The sequence below is a fragment of the Mus musculus genome, chromosome 4 (assembly GCF_000001635.26).
Source record: "Mus musculus strain C57BL/6J chromosome 4, GRCm38.p6 C57BL/6J".
NCBI classification, from domain to species: domain Eukaryota; kingdom Metazoa; phylum Chordata; class Mammalia; order Rodentia; family Muridae; genus Mus; species Mus musculus.
This window is the reverse complement of record NC_000070.6, coordinates 99,248,989-99,267,265: the sequence shown is the minus strand read 5'-3', so window position 1 is coordinate 99,267,265 and position 18,277 is coordinate 99,248,989. Positions and strand designations below refer to the sequence as shown.

The following is an 18,277-nucleotide window of genomic DNA, read 5'->3' as shown; positions in this document are numbered from 1 at the left end:
TTGATGACACTATCGGCATCTGTGTTAACAGCTAAGGGCCTGGCTTTGTACCGCAACACAGTTATTAAATTTCTCCAGAGAATATGACTCATTAATCAAATATTCATACATCTCTGTAAATACAGGCTGAAACAGAGAATACCCTCAGAGCTAGGCATCCCAACACAAGTGCTCTTTCATGTAACACTGACAAAATCCCGAGAACATGTGGTCATGTTTTGCATTTCTAATGTACTATGTACTTTCAGTACTTCATTTCCTAAAAACAGAACACAAGCGATCTTACTCATTGCAAGTGTTAGAGAGCCACAATTAAAATGACTCCGCTATTGCTTCATAGCATCTTTTTTTAAACGAGGACAGTGAATTGGTTCTTCTGTTCTTTGTTTACCATCAAACAAGTAATTTTTTTCCCAGGCGGATGAAGAAACCCAGGGCCATGCTCCTATTAATACAAGAATTTGTATTAGCATGAAAACAACAAATTGTTACTTAGACTAGGAAGGCCAAATGGCTTAACATATTAGCAGACATGAACTTGCTATATTTTGCAAAGCCCTGGGTCTGTTTTGTGACACCGGGTGTTTCCTCACTTTGTACAGTAACAAAAGGTCTTTCCCGTTCACAGTGTCTGGAAAATTGGGGTCCGAGAGCCAGACACAGATGAGAAAGCACAAATGGTTCCTTATAAGGCTGCTAGGATCAGGTCCTTACCTCGGGTGGACAAGATGAGCCATGGAAAAGGGGAGAGAGAAAGAAATAGGTAATATAAACCTCCCCCTGAGTGTGCAACTCACTTTCCCAAAACAGACACTAGATTCTCAGTGCCCCCTAGAGAGAAACAACTCTCTCAAGAGCTCCTCATGCCTCCGTCCATCCCAGCCTCCTACCCACGCTGCCTGGCCTTTAATCCAGGATTCCTCCCAAGGTTAGCCCCAAGACGGTTCTCCTCCACCATGCTCTTGTCACCCCATCTGGCCCAGTCCTCTTCCACCACCCATGTACCACTCTCTCTAGATCTCCCCTCCGTCCTTTGGAACGTCTAACTCAATCTGGTGTGGGGACACCTAGACTCAGTGAGGGAATCAGGAGGGTTTGATGATGCTCAATTTTTTTTTTCTCATCTATAAAAGTGGAGATGATTTACAGATCTGTGCCCCAGGGGGGTTGCGAAGAACGAAGTGGGCATGTGTTTCATAACACGTGGTGCACAGCAAATCGTGCACCCTGGCTGCAGTCCTTCACACTCTCTCTCTCCAGGCTCATACCGACTTTTCCTTTGTCTGAGGATACTAAGTACTTCCCAAGCGTATCCAGCAGCATCCTCCTAGCATTCAAGCTCCTCTGGTGAGCACAGCCTCCATATCCGTTTCCAGACACCAGCTTCGCCATCACTCTGTGCCTTTTCCTGTAGAGCTCATGGCACCCACCCGGCCACCCACCACACCCCCAGCTCTGCATGCCAGCCTCAGTTCTGCTCTTCCTGACACTTCCAACGGCTTCCACCTCTCAAAAGGTCCTTACACTTACGCCTTTGCAAGTGTGGTAAAACCCTACAGGATGCCCCAGAAAACATTTAAGTTCAAATGAAAATAAATGTATGCTTAAAGCAAAGTTACTCCGTACTTTTAAAGTGTGATATATAGTAGAAATATCTGCTTCTTCATCAAAGATCTGTAATCATTTCAAGACCCCTGCATTAACTATCATATGAAAACATTGGACTCCCATCCATGACAAGGCTATAGTTATGGCTGATAACACTGTACTTTGCTTCTGACATTAGGAAGAAATTCACAGAATAAAAATAAAATAAACTCTATGTTTAAATGGCATGTTAATGGAAATATAGACGTAAGCTTTTCCATCTGAGTTCAGAGATCCCGGGGGACCATTCAGACGTTTATCGCATTAAGAATGAAAAGCATTTAGTGACCTGTTCTTTCGTGGTCCTGCATACATACATTAAGCAAGTCTACAGAATCTGCAGTCTTAGACCTAGATAAAACATAGGGAAGACCATACAGAAGGGCTTGGAGAATCTTCCAGCTTTACATTTTCATGGATAAAGGGTGGAGACTAAACCTCACTTCTGATTCCCATCCCGTTCTTCCTTCACAGTGCTCTTCCTTCTGTGTCTTCTTCCAGGCACCCCCACCTAAGCCCTACTCCTGGCATCCAACTGAAGGTCCAGAACCAAATCCTTACACTCACGGTCAACTGAGTTTCAGTACCAATGCAAACATGGTTCAGCAGGATAAAGGAGGAATCCTTTCAACAATGGTGCTCACACACCTCCACAGCCAGAGGCACAAGGATCCATCCAGATGTCTACTTCATAGCACACACAAAAATCAGCCCAAAAGGAATACAATGGAAGAAATAAAATTATAAAACCACTCTTTTTTTTTTAATCACAGATTAAGAAATGGCTTCTCAACTATGCCCCCAACAGCACAGACCGAGGGTTAGACAGAACTCAGAGAAACTGGACTTGGACTCAAAGTGGAACTATTTCCTGTTCTTTCTTCTGTGCTCTCCCTCCATTTGGTCCTTCGCAACAGGACCCAAAGCAATGAGGCCAACTGACCATGGACAGACCTTTATCACAAAAATAAGACAACCCACAGATTGAGAGGAAAAGCCCAGCAAACATACAACTGGTAAATAACTTAGACCCAGGACTTGCAAGGAACCCTTTCCTCTCAGTAATACAATGACAAATGACCGAACTTTGAAATGAGCAATCAACCTGAATTTCCTCTGTGGCATATGAGAATTGAAAAGCACGTGGCAAGATGCTCAACACTGTTACTAACTGGAAAAATCCAGGAGGGTAAAGTAAGGGGAACTAGAAGGATCCTACCTCAAACACTGCTGTACCTACCCCGGAAAACATTTTGGTAGTTCTTCAAAGAGTTAAACACAAATTTCCCCGCATTATTAGCAATTTCAGCTGCTAAGCATAGGCCCAGGAGAATCAAAATATACACCCACATAAAATCGTGGACATGGCTGGCTGCCACACTGTATTCATAGAGGCCAGAAAGTATAAATAATACAAATGTCAATCAATTTGTGAATAAGCAAAATGTGATTTATCAATCTATGGGAATATTATCCAATCACAAAGGGAATGAAGTTCACGAGCATGTAAAAGAAAAAAAAAGTGGTTCTAAATGAAGAAATCAGAAGAAATACCCAGAAGAGCTAAATTCATATAAAGTAAATCAGCGGCTGTCAGGCTGGGGGTGAGAGGCCAGGACTGAGAACCAAGTAAAAGCAGGCACAGAGCTCCTTCTCGGGATAATGAACCCGAGCTGGCCTGCCACAGGGCTCATCGTTACAGCTATGTGACGACACTGAAAAAACAAAACAAACAAAACAAAACCAGGTGGCCGGCGAGATGGCTCAGTGGCCATGGCTCAGTGGCCGGCCACCAAGGCAGACTACCCGAGTGTAATCTCTAGTACTCACAGGATGGAAGAAACAAACTGACTCCTATAAGTTGTCCTCTGATACCCAGGCATGTACAATAGGACTCATGTAATCACACACAGGCTTACACACATACATGCAAGCACACACAAACACGTACACACGTACACACACAAATAAATCTAACAAAAACTTTAAACCCATAGAACTGTACATTTAAAAACAATGAGTGTCAATACACAAACACAACAAAGCTGTGGTTTAAACCAGGTATAGTGCCCACACCTTTAGTCCCAGTACTTAGAAGGCAGAGGCAGGCAGATCTGTAAGCTTTCCAGGCCAACGTGCTCCACACAGCCAGTTCCAGGTCAGCCAGGCAACACAGTGAGAACCTTTCTAATGGGGGTGGGGGCGGGGTGCTGTTGTTTAAGAAAGAAAACCTCCTGTGAGTCATGAGATGGCATCTCCATCACTGGGATGACACACTGGTTGGGTAAGTGGCCCCATAGGCCAAGTGTTAAGGCTTAGTCCCAGCCACTACTGGTAGGTACAGCAATCTTTAGGAGGTGGGGTCCAGTGGAGAAATTACCTTTGAAGAGGATATTACAACCTGACCCTCCTCCCTTCTCTTTGCCCCCGCCATGCACTCCTCCCCTGATATGTTTACCTTAACAGGGCGGAAAAGCAATAAGAGCAACTGACTATGAACAGAGTCTTCCCAAACTATGAGCTAAAATAGGTCTTTCTACTTTTTAAGTTGATTGGGCTAGGTATTTTGTTATAGCAATAAATTGCTAACTCAAATGACTACAATAAATACCCTTATCTGGGACTTAGATGCACGTTAGATATATAATCCAGTTGTGCGCACACCCCCACCCCCACACCATCTCCACCCCTGTAACTACCTTAAATAACAGACTACACAATTTTGGGATTTTATTACTAGTTATTTTGTAACTATGTCATGAAGACAGAAAAATAGGAGTGATAAAACTACTGGTAAGAAATGCAGATCTCATAAATCTAATTAATGTCCAGATAGAAATTATCAGCCTCTGTGAAATGCTCAGGCGAATGTGTATCCACTTTAAAGCGGACAAGTATATATTCTACTGTGCAAAAGAATAAGAAGAGGATGAGTTACAGCTGTATCAAGATCATGTCAAGCCTATATGATTAAAAATAATTTGAGCTTCAAATATTTTTAAATATTTTAAATTCCCTTTTATAATATTTTAAATCTTCTTAAACTATTATTTTAAAACATCTATTATTCAGGTCTTTCAGATTCAACTGTCTCAAGTCCTTATAGGAACAAATTTTATTGCAAAAATAGGAGTGTCGCCATAGGGCTACCAGTCAAAAGGATTGTGGCTAGAAAGCAGTCACAGGTCACAGGTCACAGGAATGAACACCATGCAAGCCAGAGGTGAAAATAAGACTGCCACATAAATAAATAAAGCCATGAGAGGCTGAGCACGAGGTGGCCCCTTCACCAAGAATAAACAGATTAATCAAGTAAAAATCCAACTCAACCAACTGGACATGCTTCCATGATTCAGTGAACACGACATGCAGAGATAAAAGCAACATATTTAGGCATCGAGGGGTGGGTGTGTTTTCTCTTGGTATATCTATTAAATATAGTAAACAATGTAAGTGCTCATGTGTTGTGGCTCCCCACTGAACCCCTGTTCTAATTGCTCTCAGCAGCAGGTTTTCCACTCAGCCCTAATTTCCCTGCGTCCGTTTGCCCTATTCTAGTGCAAGCAAACTGGTCTGAGCACTGCCAAGTGAAAAGCAGGCCCTGTGTAAGCTCAAGCCGGGGAGCAGGGGTTCTCTAAACCGATTGCCTCTGCAGCTACCCAACACGGCTTTGGGGGAAGAGATCTGCTTTCATTCTATGGAAAACAAGGACCCCTTATCTTTCCACGAAACTGCTCTTCTCCTGTATTCTCTGTTATGGGGGAGGGAGGCAGTCTTTCACGTGGGATTTGGGAATGCAAACTCAGGTACTGGGGACTATACAGCAAGCACTCTTGCCCTGAGCCAGCTCCCGCCCCTGCTGCCATGAAGTCTCCCGTCTAGGTTGTATCCTCTCAGTTCTTGAAATGTAGTTTCTGCTTCATCCCATGCCTGCTTTAATAACAGCACATCTAGTGATTCTAGTTTCACAAGCTGTTTCTTCGCTATCTGCTCTGCCTCATTTCCTGGTTTTGGAAAATCCTTTATAGTTTTTTTTTTTTTTCTTTTAGTGCTTCCACATGAAAACACCTCTATGTCAAATACAACCTACTGACGGTGATCTGTAATAAACCACAGCAGTGAGACTTCTCTGAGGGAGAAGGGGAAACTTGCAACCCTAAGTTTGGACTGGAATAACGTGCTTCCTGGCACGGTACAATAGAGGTTAGCTAGAGATCACTAAAACAGTAGGGTTCTGACCCAAAATGGAATGGATTACACAGGTGAGTCATTTTGTTGCTTTCTGTTTTAACATCAACCACTCTAGTGTCAGAATTAGCATATGAGGTTGTGTTTGCCACAAATAGTGGCAAATTCCAAGGTTAACAGACTCCAAAGTGATCTGAGTTTTAATCTTCTGAGATTACCTCCTCACTAATACAGATTTAATGGGGTTGGTTTAATGTAATACCAGGAAAAATAATCCCTTGGGAAAATTTTTTGGAAATACACTGTAAAGGATCTTTTCATTTACTTATTCACTCATTCACTCCGCAAAGGGTAACTTTCAAAACTGCCTTCTGGTGGTTAAATTCTGGCCAAAAGAAAAAAATTCAATCAACCCTTATAAAGAAAACAAAGGAAACTTTTGTTAAGCATCCTATCAAAATTTATACGAAGTCCTTTCTGAAATGTGTCTGGTAAGATCTAGTATCTTTAATGGGAGACTCTCTCCGCTCAGGACACTAACTTAGAATCTTAGAATCTTCCTTGGAAGAGAGCACACCCTCCCTGCTTACAGAACATTAAGTCTGTGTTCAATGCCAAGTGTGAGGCCGGGATGCACAGGCCTGACCCTGACCCTGACCCTGACACAGGTCTGTCCTGACCCTACGGTTCAGTAGCTGCTCCCCTGGTGAAGGAGTAACCTAGCTTCAGCTGGTCCTGAGAGCAGGGCAAATCAGTAAATCACCAAGATTAACCTACCACTCTTACTTCCCACCCGCACAGTCATTCACGCCTACACACCACTCAATACATTTCAGATGCACATCGTTATCTCAAAGTTTCTGATTCTACACATTTATTCCCCATCAGGTAGATGACTGTGTTGTAAGATGTATTTGTTTTGACTGCACAATATCCTGAAAGAGCATTTTAAAACAGAATTTAATATCAACAGTGTGCTACCTCCTCTTTCCTTACCATTCCCCAGGTAGAATTTTTGTCTCACTCCAATATTCCACTTTAATATTATCTTTTTAAAGGCTGGGAAAGCGATGAGCTTCAACTGTAACAAGCTTGTATTCGGGTTCTTACACAGGAACACTCACAGCCAGTGCTGATGCACATGAAGGTCTGGGTCTATGTCCTCCTGTGGCTGCTGGGGGCAGTGGCCTGTCTCAGGGGAGTGGGGCACATGAAACCCAGCAGACTCGTGGCTTCTCGTTCCTCAGCTGCTTTGACATTCTAGGAAAATTAGTATTGAACTTAATTTGTTCAGATTTATAGGGGCAAAGGGAAAATTTAGATTTTAGACTGCCTGGATTCAATAAACTATCCTCCATGGGAAATGTCAAACCTGCTTTCACTCCTCAGGTTTACTGAAGCCTCTGTTGTGGCTCCAATTGCATCTGTGAACAAAGGGGTTCTGGGTAAAGGAGGTCAATGTCTACACAGGATACGGACTTCATCTAACACTGAAACACAAGAGCTTGCTAAAATAGGTAAACCCCTGCTTCCTGGGCAATGGCATCATTTCCATTCGTCAGAAATAAATAGAATTCATCCAAGATAACAACTTTTTCAATGAATTAAAATGATCCTGACATTAAAACCAAAACAAAAGTGTCTTATGTTTTCATGTTTTTAATTAAAGTATTTGTTTTATAATCCTGGCTTGGTAATAGCTCTTACACTCTTATATCACAAGTTTGTCTTTAAGTAAACTCACAGCACACTTAAGGCAGATTTAACCTGTACATGTCTCAGCTCCTAAATGTCATGACACCATTTTACACAAACAGTAAAAGCAGAAAGCATCCATATATTCCTTGTATTCATCATTTGAGTTAAAAATTAAGTAATACATTGGATTTCCATAAAATTTCACTTTTAAGATTGAAAACAAAAGCTACAATAAGTCTGTAATTTCCTTTACCTAATTAAAATAAATATAGATACTACTGAAAATTTAACTTTTAAATATGTAGAGAAAATCAATACTTTAGGACAGCTCAGAGGTAGAACACATACCTATCATATACAAGGCCCTGGGTTCAACCCCCAGACCCAGTCCTGACAGGAAGAAGAAAGGAAATAAAGAAGGAAAAGAAGGAAGGAAGGAAGGAAGGAAGGAAGGAAGGAAGGAAGGAAGGAAGGAAGGAAGGAAGGAAAGAAAGAAAGAAAGAAAGAAAGAAAGAAAGAAAGAAAGAAAGAAAGAAAGAAAGGAAGGAGGAAGGGAGGGAGGGAGGGGGAGGGAAACAAGTGTTTTGTATTCATTCCTCATAGAAGACTCCGCAAAATGCATAAAGAGTAGCTGCTATAAAATCATATGGGTAAGTATTGCCTTAAAATCCTGCTTACATAATTATATGTGTCCATTTCACTATCCAGTTACTCAAACCCGAAAGTCCTCTGGTTACATTAAGAGCAGGAGGTTGGGTAGCTCTGAAGATCCAGTCTCCTGTCATTAATACAAAGGGAGGCTTTTAAAAGTAACTTGGTGATCTGACTCTTTGAGGAAACATGTATCATAAAGCCTTCAGGGGACCAATGGGCTCAGGGAGAAAATGCTGGGGACCGAAAGGCTTGCAGTTGATGTAGTGTTCCATTAGCACATCTTTGGGAAACAGGAATGCAACCAGAATCGCTTGTTATTTATCACTGGAAAGCAAGAGCCATCAAGTCATTTAGAAAAGGTATTCAGAAAAATACCTTTATAGTCTAGGTGTTTTCAAATGTGTGCTGTTAGAGGAACGCGCTCCGTTAGAGTCTCCAGCTCACTGTTGCGCTCCTTGACTCTGCTGTGTTCGAGCGCCTCTCAGAAGCACAAATGTCACAAATGTCTTCCCCTTTAAAGGAGGACAAACTCTTCTGTGCTAAATCTTTTGAAATTCTTCCTTTCATCTTCTGAGAAAAGGTCTTCTTCACTGGCTGCGGTAGATGTAAAATCAAAGTCTTTGGAATGGCCATTTACAAAAGTAAATAGTGGATATTTCTCCTTAGAGGAAATTTTCAACATCTGCAAGAGACAGCACAATAAATCATTCACCAGGTGCAAGTGTGCATAGTAGGGCCAAGTGACACAGCTAAGCCTTTAGCTCTGACCTTGTTCTGTTCCTTTCTCTCTTGTGCTCATCCTATGCTGCTGTTTTAACAGCCCTGCCTAAAGGCTTAAAGTTGATTGGCCCCATACAGTCTACCCATAAACATACAAGCTGGGTTATCACTCCTCTTCACCCCACAGTCTTCCAGTCCTGTTATTCTGTAGCTATGCTCAAGAACTAACTCATATTTATCTTCCTTTTGCAAGTAACTAGAACGTGACAAAATGGCGGTGAAGTGCTGGGAAGGACTGCTTGGCAAGGTAACACACGTAAAAGCAGTGTGATACCGACTCAGAAGGCCCAGTCTTATCTCAGGTCTGCAACTACCTCAAAGTGACCTTGGGCAAAGGACTCCCCCTCATCCTCCAGGAGAGAGTCTAAGGCAGCCAATTTCCCTACTTCAGACTTGGTTTTAAAAGATTAAGAGCAGTAATATAAAGCTCTTATAAATACTCAGTTTGAGGGCCAGTGAGATGGCTCAGTGGGTAAAGATGCTTGCCACCAAGCCTGACAAACTGAGTCCAATACGGGGCACCCATGTGGTGGAAAGAGAGAATTCATTCTTACTAGTTGTCCTCTGATTTCCACACGTATACAATGGCATGTGCATACTCATAATTTTTTTAAAAAATGCATAGAAATGTAAAAAAATAGGTTTGGCCTTTTCAAAGATTTCTATACTAACATTTCTGACTAAAATAATTCAGCTTTAATCTAGTCAACATGAAAGAGTGATCTCTAGTTCAGTAATGACAAATTGCCTCCGTACAAAAAAAAAAAAAGCAGCCTCTAAAATCTTGTGGGAAACCTGCAACTATTACATAATATACATGTTTATAAATTACAGATTCAAGTGTATTTGAGCAATTTTAAATCTTTCTTTAAATAAATTCTATTAAAAAGTAAACCATATTCATAAAAGTGAATATCAAACTTTCTCTGAAGAATGTTTGGGGAAAAATGTTTCTCTTTTTTGTTATGAGACAAGATGTAACTATGTCCCCAGACTTGCCACAACCTCACTGCCTCTGCCTCCCAAGAGCTGCGGTGACCTGCATGTGCCAACGGGCCAAGCAAAAACCAAACCTTTGTTTTAAGTAAGGACCATTAAAACTCTGTAAGGTTCAAGCTACACAGAAAAGGCTGAGAGAACACCGACTGTGCACATACACACCACTAGTCATCATGGCTTGTTATCACGTGTACATTTATCACACGCACACAGGCACACATGCATGCACACATTACATTTGTAGATTCTCTTGGCTTAATAAATAGCTCTTGCAAAAGAAACAATGTTAAAAACATTTCAATGAGACAGTTAACATAATTCACTTTTTTTTTCTTTGTGGTTGGGTAGAAACAAACCATTTTTAAAACAACTAAGTACTAAAAACATTATTTAATAAAACCAGATCTTATAATTTATTTCAAGCTATTTTTTTCATTGCTCTAATTTATTTGATTTGCAAGAGGAGATGGGTAAAAATATTCAAATAGAGAACAAGAGGCAGAAAGGATTGCATCTAAGGAAGCATTCTCCACAGGCCAACAACCTGCCTGTCACTTCACATCCATTTCCTGTCACCTGTAAAGTCCAGTGTTCAATGGGCCAGAGGCCATATCATATTACCTTCAGATCAACAAAGCACAGCTAACGTTAGAAACTTTCAACTTTCCCTTCAAGATCAGAAGGAGTCTTAGCAATGTCCGAGATGCTCGTCAGTCAATTATCAGTTAACTCTGCACCCCAGGGAAAATGCCAGAAAGAAAACCCTTACCCTTTGTAAAGTGCATCTCTCCTCATGCAATCTGAGGCCTCCTATACAAAACCTGTTGATTCCAGCTTTGAGAACTGTCAGTGGCAAATCTTTCTAAGTTTACTTAATAATACTCAGAATCTCAAATGAGACAGGACATCTCAAAAGAAGACTGAGTTTTATCCAGGGGGGCTGGAGAAAGTTCTCCGTAGTTAAGAGCACTGGCCAACATGACAACTCCAGTTCCAGGAGATCTGATGCCCCCTTTCTGCCTTCCACTGGGCACACGTGTGGGGAAACACCCATAGACATCAAAATTAAAAATGAAGGTTTATCCAAATTAGTTAAAATTCAATGTCCACATAAAACCTACAGCCTATGATTGGAGAGGTGGCTCAGCAGTTAAGGGCACTGGTTGCTTCTACAGAGGACCCAAGTTTAGTTCCCAGTACCCACATGGCATCTTCAAGCACAGGTAACTCAAGTTTCACAGGATCCAGCACCTGTTCATTTCCACATGAACAGGCAGCAGGAACACATGCCCTGCACAAACATCCATGCAGAGAAGCACTTGTGGACATGAAATAAAGATAAAGGCACGTCTTTTAAAACCCTGTGTGCATGTTTATATCCGGTTCTTTTTCATGGTGTCAAAACAAGGAGGAAATCAAGATGCTGCTGTTGTGTCTTAGTGAGAGAACAAACTGTGGTGATCCCGAAAATAGAACCCTGAAAAGAAGTGAGCCACGGAAGCAGGCGTGAAAGCCTCGAATGCATGCTACCACGAGGAAAGGCCGGTCTAACGCGACTGCGCACTGGATGGCCTTGGCTATGACATGTTTTTGAAAAGGAAAATGATGGCCACAGTAGGAAGATCAGTGTCTAAGAGGACAAAGGATGGACGAGCATAGCAGAGACATTCTGACAGTTACACTATTGTTTATGATATTATAATGACATGTGTCTCAGTATGTCTGTCAAAAGCCACAGAATATACAGCAGACAGAGTAAATCTTAAAACTCCAGACTTGGCACAGCAGCAGAGTTAATCTGAGCATCCTGGTAACAAATTCCCTCCCCGGGGAGGGCAGTCTGATAGTGGGGAGGGGGGCATTCAGACGGTTTCCTGCTCAGTTTTGTTGTGAAGCCAAAGCTAACCTTTAAAGATTATTCAACCTACTAAATGCACTATAATGGACAGTTGGCTAGAGGACAAAGCCAAGTGAAAACTTACCAGCCCATCAACATGATAGAGCAGCCAAGATGTCATTTCAAGACAAATAAAAACTGGAACGCCAAAGGGGGCTTTGTAAACTGTCTAGCTCATTCTTTTTTAAATCAACAAATTCAGAACTAAAGGACACAAATGATTACAGCCACAGAAGACGAGTACATCAACAATTCATTATCGGCACTTGTGTCCCCAAAGGCCTGTCCACAAACTTTCCAGGAACTTCCCATAGCAAGGGGTACCACAGCAAGACATCTTTAAGAATACAAAGAACTGGGGCTGGAGAGATGGCTCAGTGGTTAAGAGCACTTGCTTGTCCTCCAGAGGACCCAAGTTTGGTCCCCAGCACTGACATCAGGTGGCTCACAACCACCTATACCTCCAACTCCAGGGGATCCAGTGTCCTCTTTTGTCTATGGTGAGCAACCACCTATACCTCCAACTCCAGGGGATCCAGTGTCCTCTTTTGTCTAAGGTGGGCAACCACCTATACTTCCAACTCCAGGGGATCCAGTGTCCTCTTTTGTCTAAGGTGGGCAACCACCTATACCTCCAACTCCAGGGGATCCAGTGTCCTCTTTTGTCTATGGTGGGCAACCACCTATACCTCCAACTCCAGGGGATCCAGGGTCCTCTTTTGTCTATGGTGGGCAACCACCTATACCTCCAACTCCAGGGGATCCAGGGTCCTCTTTTGTCTATGGTAGGCAACCACCTATACCTCCAACTCCAGGGGATCCAGTGTCCTCTTTTGTCTATGGTGGGCAACCACCTATACCTCCAACTCCAGGGGATCCAGTGTCCTCTTTTGTCTAAGGTGGGCACTCACACAGACAAACACAGAAACATAAATAAAAATTACAGATGCATTTTTTAAAAAAAAATCAATCCTGAATTTTTTTTTTAAAAGGAAAATCTGACATTCTAATTAGAACAATGGCAGTGTTGTCAAATCTTGGGATTTCCCAAAGTAGATAATATAAAACCTACATTTAAAAATTCTAAATTAGAGATAAAATATTACTAGCTTAACACTATTCAAAGTAAAATACATGTTAATTGATAATGATGTAGGAAAATGTTTATTTTATAATCTTTTTTAGGTTTACTTTTATATGTGCGTATGTATGCTGTATGTGTGTGCCATGTGTGTGTTGAGTGTATATATTTCATGTGGGTATACATGTGTATGCTGTGTGTGTTTGTGTGTGTATGTATGTATGCTGTGTGTGTATGTTTGTGTGTGTATGTGTGTGTGTGTTTGTGTGTGTGTAAGTGTGTATGCTGTGTGTGTATGTGTGTGTGTGTTTGTGTGTGTGTATGTGTGTGTGTGTGTGTTTGTGTGTTTGTGTGTTTGTATGTGTATGTGTGTGTATTTGTGTGTGTGTGTGCACGTGCACATGCCATGTGTGTGCATGTATATGTCATGAATGTACAAGTGCAGGTAAGAGGCAGAAGAGGGCATTAGGTCCCCTGAGGCTGGAGTTACTAGTGGTTGTAAACAGCCTGAACTCAGGTTCTCTGTAAGAGCAGCAAACACCCTTAACTGCTGAGCCATCTCTCCAGAACCCAAATGTTTATTATATAATCTTAGTGTGTGTGTGTGTGTGTGTGTGTGTGTGTGTGTGTGTGTGTGTGCACCTCCGGAGGTCAGAAGAAAATTAGCTGGAGTCAATGCTTTCCTTCAGCTTTGTGGGTACTAAGGATGGAATTCAAATCATCAGGTTCTCTTGAAGACACCCTCACCTGCTGAGCCATCTCCTAGCCCTATCCTATACCTTCAAAAACAAGATAGAAATCTATTTATAAAGCTCTAGAAGCAAATATAATGAAAATATTAACATGTTTCTAGGTGGGAAAATTAACAATGAGCTTTTTTCTGTTGGTGTGTGTGTGTGTGTGCGTGTGATTTTCTAAACTTTTAAGCGTGTACTTTGTCCATAAATTAAGAAAATAGCATTTTTAAACTTTTAAGATAAATTAGCTTACAAAAGCATAAGTAATTTTGAAACGGGGCTTGAGCGGTCTAAATTCTGTTTTGTTTTTACAACACAGCTGAATGCATGCTGAAGCTGCTTTATCACCGCAACAGCAAGTCACAGATTTCTTATCTTTACAGGAAAGAAATACAGTCATACTTTATCTGTGTCCTGGGTTGCCAGGCCTCAGAATTTAGACAGGAAAAATCTAGAGGACAAAGTTGAGTAGTTTATTTCATCATAAAGCCAGTTAGGAGGACGTGAGTAAAACAAGGGGATGATCGGCCACTTCCCCCACGCCAAAGCCCTTTCTACTACTGCCTACCACCGAACACGCAAAACCACGCTAGTCCACAGCACTCCGTTGGTACTCTCCACGGACACTGTACTGAGCTATAGCGCATGCCTTGGTCACATTCTAAAGCCAGCCAAAAACATGGAAAATAAAATATGTCAAAATCACCTTGAAAAGCCTTCCAACTGTTTAAAGTATATCAGCCTTCATACCTTATACACACCCTTTTCAGTGATGTGTGTAAATGTACAATATGGACTGTCATATTCTGTGAGCCAGAAATGGTGACACACACCCATAAGTGTGACACACTCCCAAGTACCCGGGAAGATCAGGAGTTGGATGCTAGCCTGGATTAAATATATCAGGATACTGTCTTAAAATGCCACAACTAAAATTAAATATATGTACATATGAACAGACATAGATATAAACAGACAAATAGATGATAGACAGATAATAGATGATAAATAGATGAATTAAATAATTATAATAATAATAGATGGAGGATAGACAGACAGGCACACAACTATGAAAGAGTGGCTGGAGAGCTGGTTCAATGGTTAGGAGCACTAGCTACTCTTATGGAGGACCAGGAATTGATGCCCAGAATCCACATAGTGGCTCACAACCACTGTAACTCCTGATACCTCTCTGGCTTCTACAAGCAGCAGGCACACATGATACACAGATATATGCTTCGCTACTACACGAGCCCAATTACTGAACTGCATTAAGACTGCAGGTACTGTTAACTCGCTTACATCCTGATGACCGTAAGTCCCACCCACTCTTCTAGCTCTCAAAGGAACAACTTGTTATTAGCTCTTATCCTCACCTTGTTTCCATGACAATGATCTTCCTGAGGCATCATTCCCTAAGATCCTGCAGTACCTCACTTCCCAGTGTCTTTTGAATAACTCTTTACTCACTGTCTCCATCTAGTTCCACATCCCAAACACAGATAGAAAATTGACCCTTCATCTCTCCTATGTATTAGGACATCCTATATTCTCCTCCTTAAAAATATTAGCTGCAGGCTGGAGACATGGCTCAGAAGTTAAGAGCACCAGATGATCTTCTAGAAGTCCTGAGTTCAATTCCCAGCAACTATGTGGTGGCTCACAACCATCTATAATGAGATGTGGTTCCCTCTTCTGGTGCACGGGCAGGCAGAACACTGTGCACAAAAAAAATAAATCTTTAAAAATATATATTTTCTGCCCTCAGCTTCAGCTATTTCTCTATCAAGCACAGTTACCTTCCATGCGCGCAGATGAGGTGGTGAATGCTGGAGGATCAGGCGGCTTCTCTATGGTTTCAAGGCTACAGCGAGCTGACGAAGCCAGGTTTTGACCACGGCAGCTTAACTCTAATACGGCTAATATTCTATACAGGCTTCAACAGCAAATAAAGGCTCATTATAACATCAGATCAAATCAATCATAATAGAGTAGAACAGTTTCTTTCTCCCCAAATTAGCTCCCTTCCAGAATTCCTACTAATTAGAAGTGGAGTTGTTGCAAATGACAGATACAAAACAAAACAATTAACAAAGGTTTTAAATAATAGGAACTGTTTTATCAACAAGAAGTCTTTTTTTTTTTAACTTGTTTAGTTGACATTAAAAGACAGTCTCTATAATTCCCTGGCCTCCCTCTCCTAATTACAGTAAGATTACTAATGTCCCATATGTTTAGTTTGCCTTCAGGGTAGGGGACGTGGACAGGAGAGAAGCAACATTGCATCTGTATCCTAATTCATCAGAGAAACATCCCTGAAAGTCTAAGTTCACACCACATGACTTTACCACCCAAAGTGGATCTACATAACGGAGACCCCAGGAACACGAGTGAGTGGGCACATTAACACCATAAACACAATCAGGATCCTTTCTGTAAAAGAAAAACAAAAAAGGAAAAGAGATGGGGATTAAACAAGTACCCAGGGTTTGTGTGCCATCCACAAATGAGGAGTGCGTGGTCAAAATCAAGCAAGGCCATGTGCTAAGCACATCTTCAGGGTCTGTGGTCAGAAAGGGCCAGGCTGAGACCAGAATGACACTAAGGTAACAAGCCCTGTCAGCAGACAGACCGGAGACTAAATTCTTAGTGCATTTGCGTAGACAGACAGCAGCAGAGAACATGGTCCTTGAGAGCAGATCTCACAGGCCCTGCTGAGTCAGATGAGAAGGTGATTTGGGTTTCATTTGTTTACTTAAACACCCACCTCATAACCATTCTACCACAAATTTCTCACAACTCTTCCTGGAGATTCTCCCCAGTGTTTTCTGGCTCTTCCTCACACTTCTTTCCTGACTACACGACAACCAATCCTTCCAGCCCATCCTCCATTCTACTGACTCTATCTCAGGCCACACTGACGGCTCCTCCAAGGCCCCACGGACTCATCCAGTTGAGCATAAAGATGACTAACATTGGCTGTGGCTCTGGGCAGACTCGGCTCAAAACCAGATACCTAAGAACTGTGTTAGCCTGAGCGAGCTACTTGACCAGACCGTCTCACCTTATTCAGACGTAGAACCAGCAATGCTAGCATCTACCCAACAGAGTTCCTATGCAGACTGAATCTGCTAACATGTATAAAGGTCTTACAAGACTGTCTGGTCCCTGATGTATTGGCTTTATACTGTTATTGCATTATTATCACAATATTAGTCTTCTGGCTTTTATTAAACATATAGAGTCATTTGCCATTAATGTCTACTCTTGTCTTTTTAATGAAACTATAAACCCCTAAAGATTACACAACAAATCCAGAAGGGAAAAGGATGCAGGTGGAGATCACAGAGCTAAAGAAAGGAGCCTCTCTGGAAATACAATTGTAAGCATGCGCCTGAAACACCAAAGTGGTCTCACAAAGACATTTTCCGAGACAGCGATGGGTGAGGGAAATGTCGCTGCTGGAGGATATGGGAACGCTGACCTGAGAAGAGAAAGCAGATTAACTCTGTCACTCTATGAGGACAAGGATCACAGAGGCGGGTTCCAACCCAATATAAAACAAGCAACAAAAAGCAATAACTGATAAAGAACAGGATCTACCTGAAATTTGAAGACTTTCAAGACTGCTGGAAATAAAGACTGTCGTCGCAGGGAAGGTGAGTTCTCAGGGAGACTGGGACAGGGCTGATGAGAAGCCTTGAGTTGCTGTAAGGCCTTGACTCAGCACCACCACTTAATAATTATCACCATTTCTCCTAAAGACTTAGTTACTTTATGTGTATGAGTGTTTTGCTTGTATATAAGCCTGTGCACCACACTCATGTCTGCTGCCCACAGAGATCAGAGATCAGACCCCCTGAAACTGGAGTTACAGATGGATGTTAGTGAGCACGTGGGTTCTGGGAATGGAACCGGGGTCCTCTGTAAGCCAGCTCTCTAGGGCCAGTAATTATGATTTTGTAAAACTTGTTGACCTTCCCAGAACTTCCTTAGTTGTATAAGAGGTGTACCTCACAAAGTTCAATTAGAGTGAGATATGTAGGGTGCTCAGCAAAGGACTAAACAAACACTAGCAATGCATTGAATTGCCTCTCTGATCTCAAAGTCCATGAATGGAACCTTCTGCTGCAACGAAAGGATGACTAGACATACAATTTTTTTTGTGTTAACCTCTATTCTAATGAAATCATTTCTTTTTTTAGTTTTTATTTATTTATCATTTATTTGTGTGTGTGTGTGTGTGTGTGTGTGTGTGTGTGTGTGTGTGTGTGTGCAAGCGCGTGCGCACATGTGCACACAGGCATTTCTTTGAGTTATATGCCGCATAGGCATACAGAATCCCTTGGAGCAGAAGAGGGTGCCAGATCTCCTAGAACTGGAGCTACAGACAGTTGTAAGTTGCCATGTGGATGCCAGGAATTGAACCCAGGTCCTGTGGAAGCATAGTCAGTGCTCTTAAGTACTAAGCCATCTCTCCAGCCACAGTGATTAATTTCTTAATATTCTTGGGTTTTATGTGATTTTTCTGGCCTCAAACAGCACTACCAGGTAATATGCTTGCCAACAAAAGGAATATCTTATTTGATAATCAGG

At 41.8% G+C, this 18,277-nt stretch overlaps 1 protein-coding gene across 14 annotated transcripts in view; it reads right to left on the bottom strand.

Moving 5' to 3' along the window:
- Atg4c (autophagy related 4C, cysteine peptidase) overlaps positions 1 to 18,277 on the bottom strand; it is a 108,100-nt gene that overhangs the window by 29,993 nt on the left and 59,830 nt on the right. For 6 of the 14 annotated variants that reach the window (XM_006503072.4, XM_006503073.4, XM_006503071.4 and 3 more), the window contains one exon: positions 7,477 to 8,869. The exons of 6 other annotated variants lie outside the window; for them this stretch is intronic. In XM_006503072.4, the coding sequence (XP_006503135.1) occupies positions 8,702 to 8,869 (168 nt within the window). In that variant the 3' untranslated portion in view covers positions 7,477 to 8,701. Of the gene's footprint in view, positions 1 to 7,476; positions 8,870 to 18,277 lie in introns of those variants that run through there. 2 more of the 14 variants (NM_175029.3, NM_001145967.1) reach the window with 1 other exon arrangement.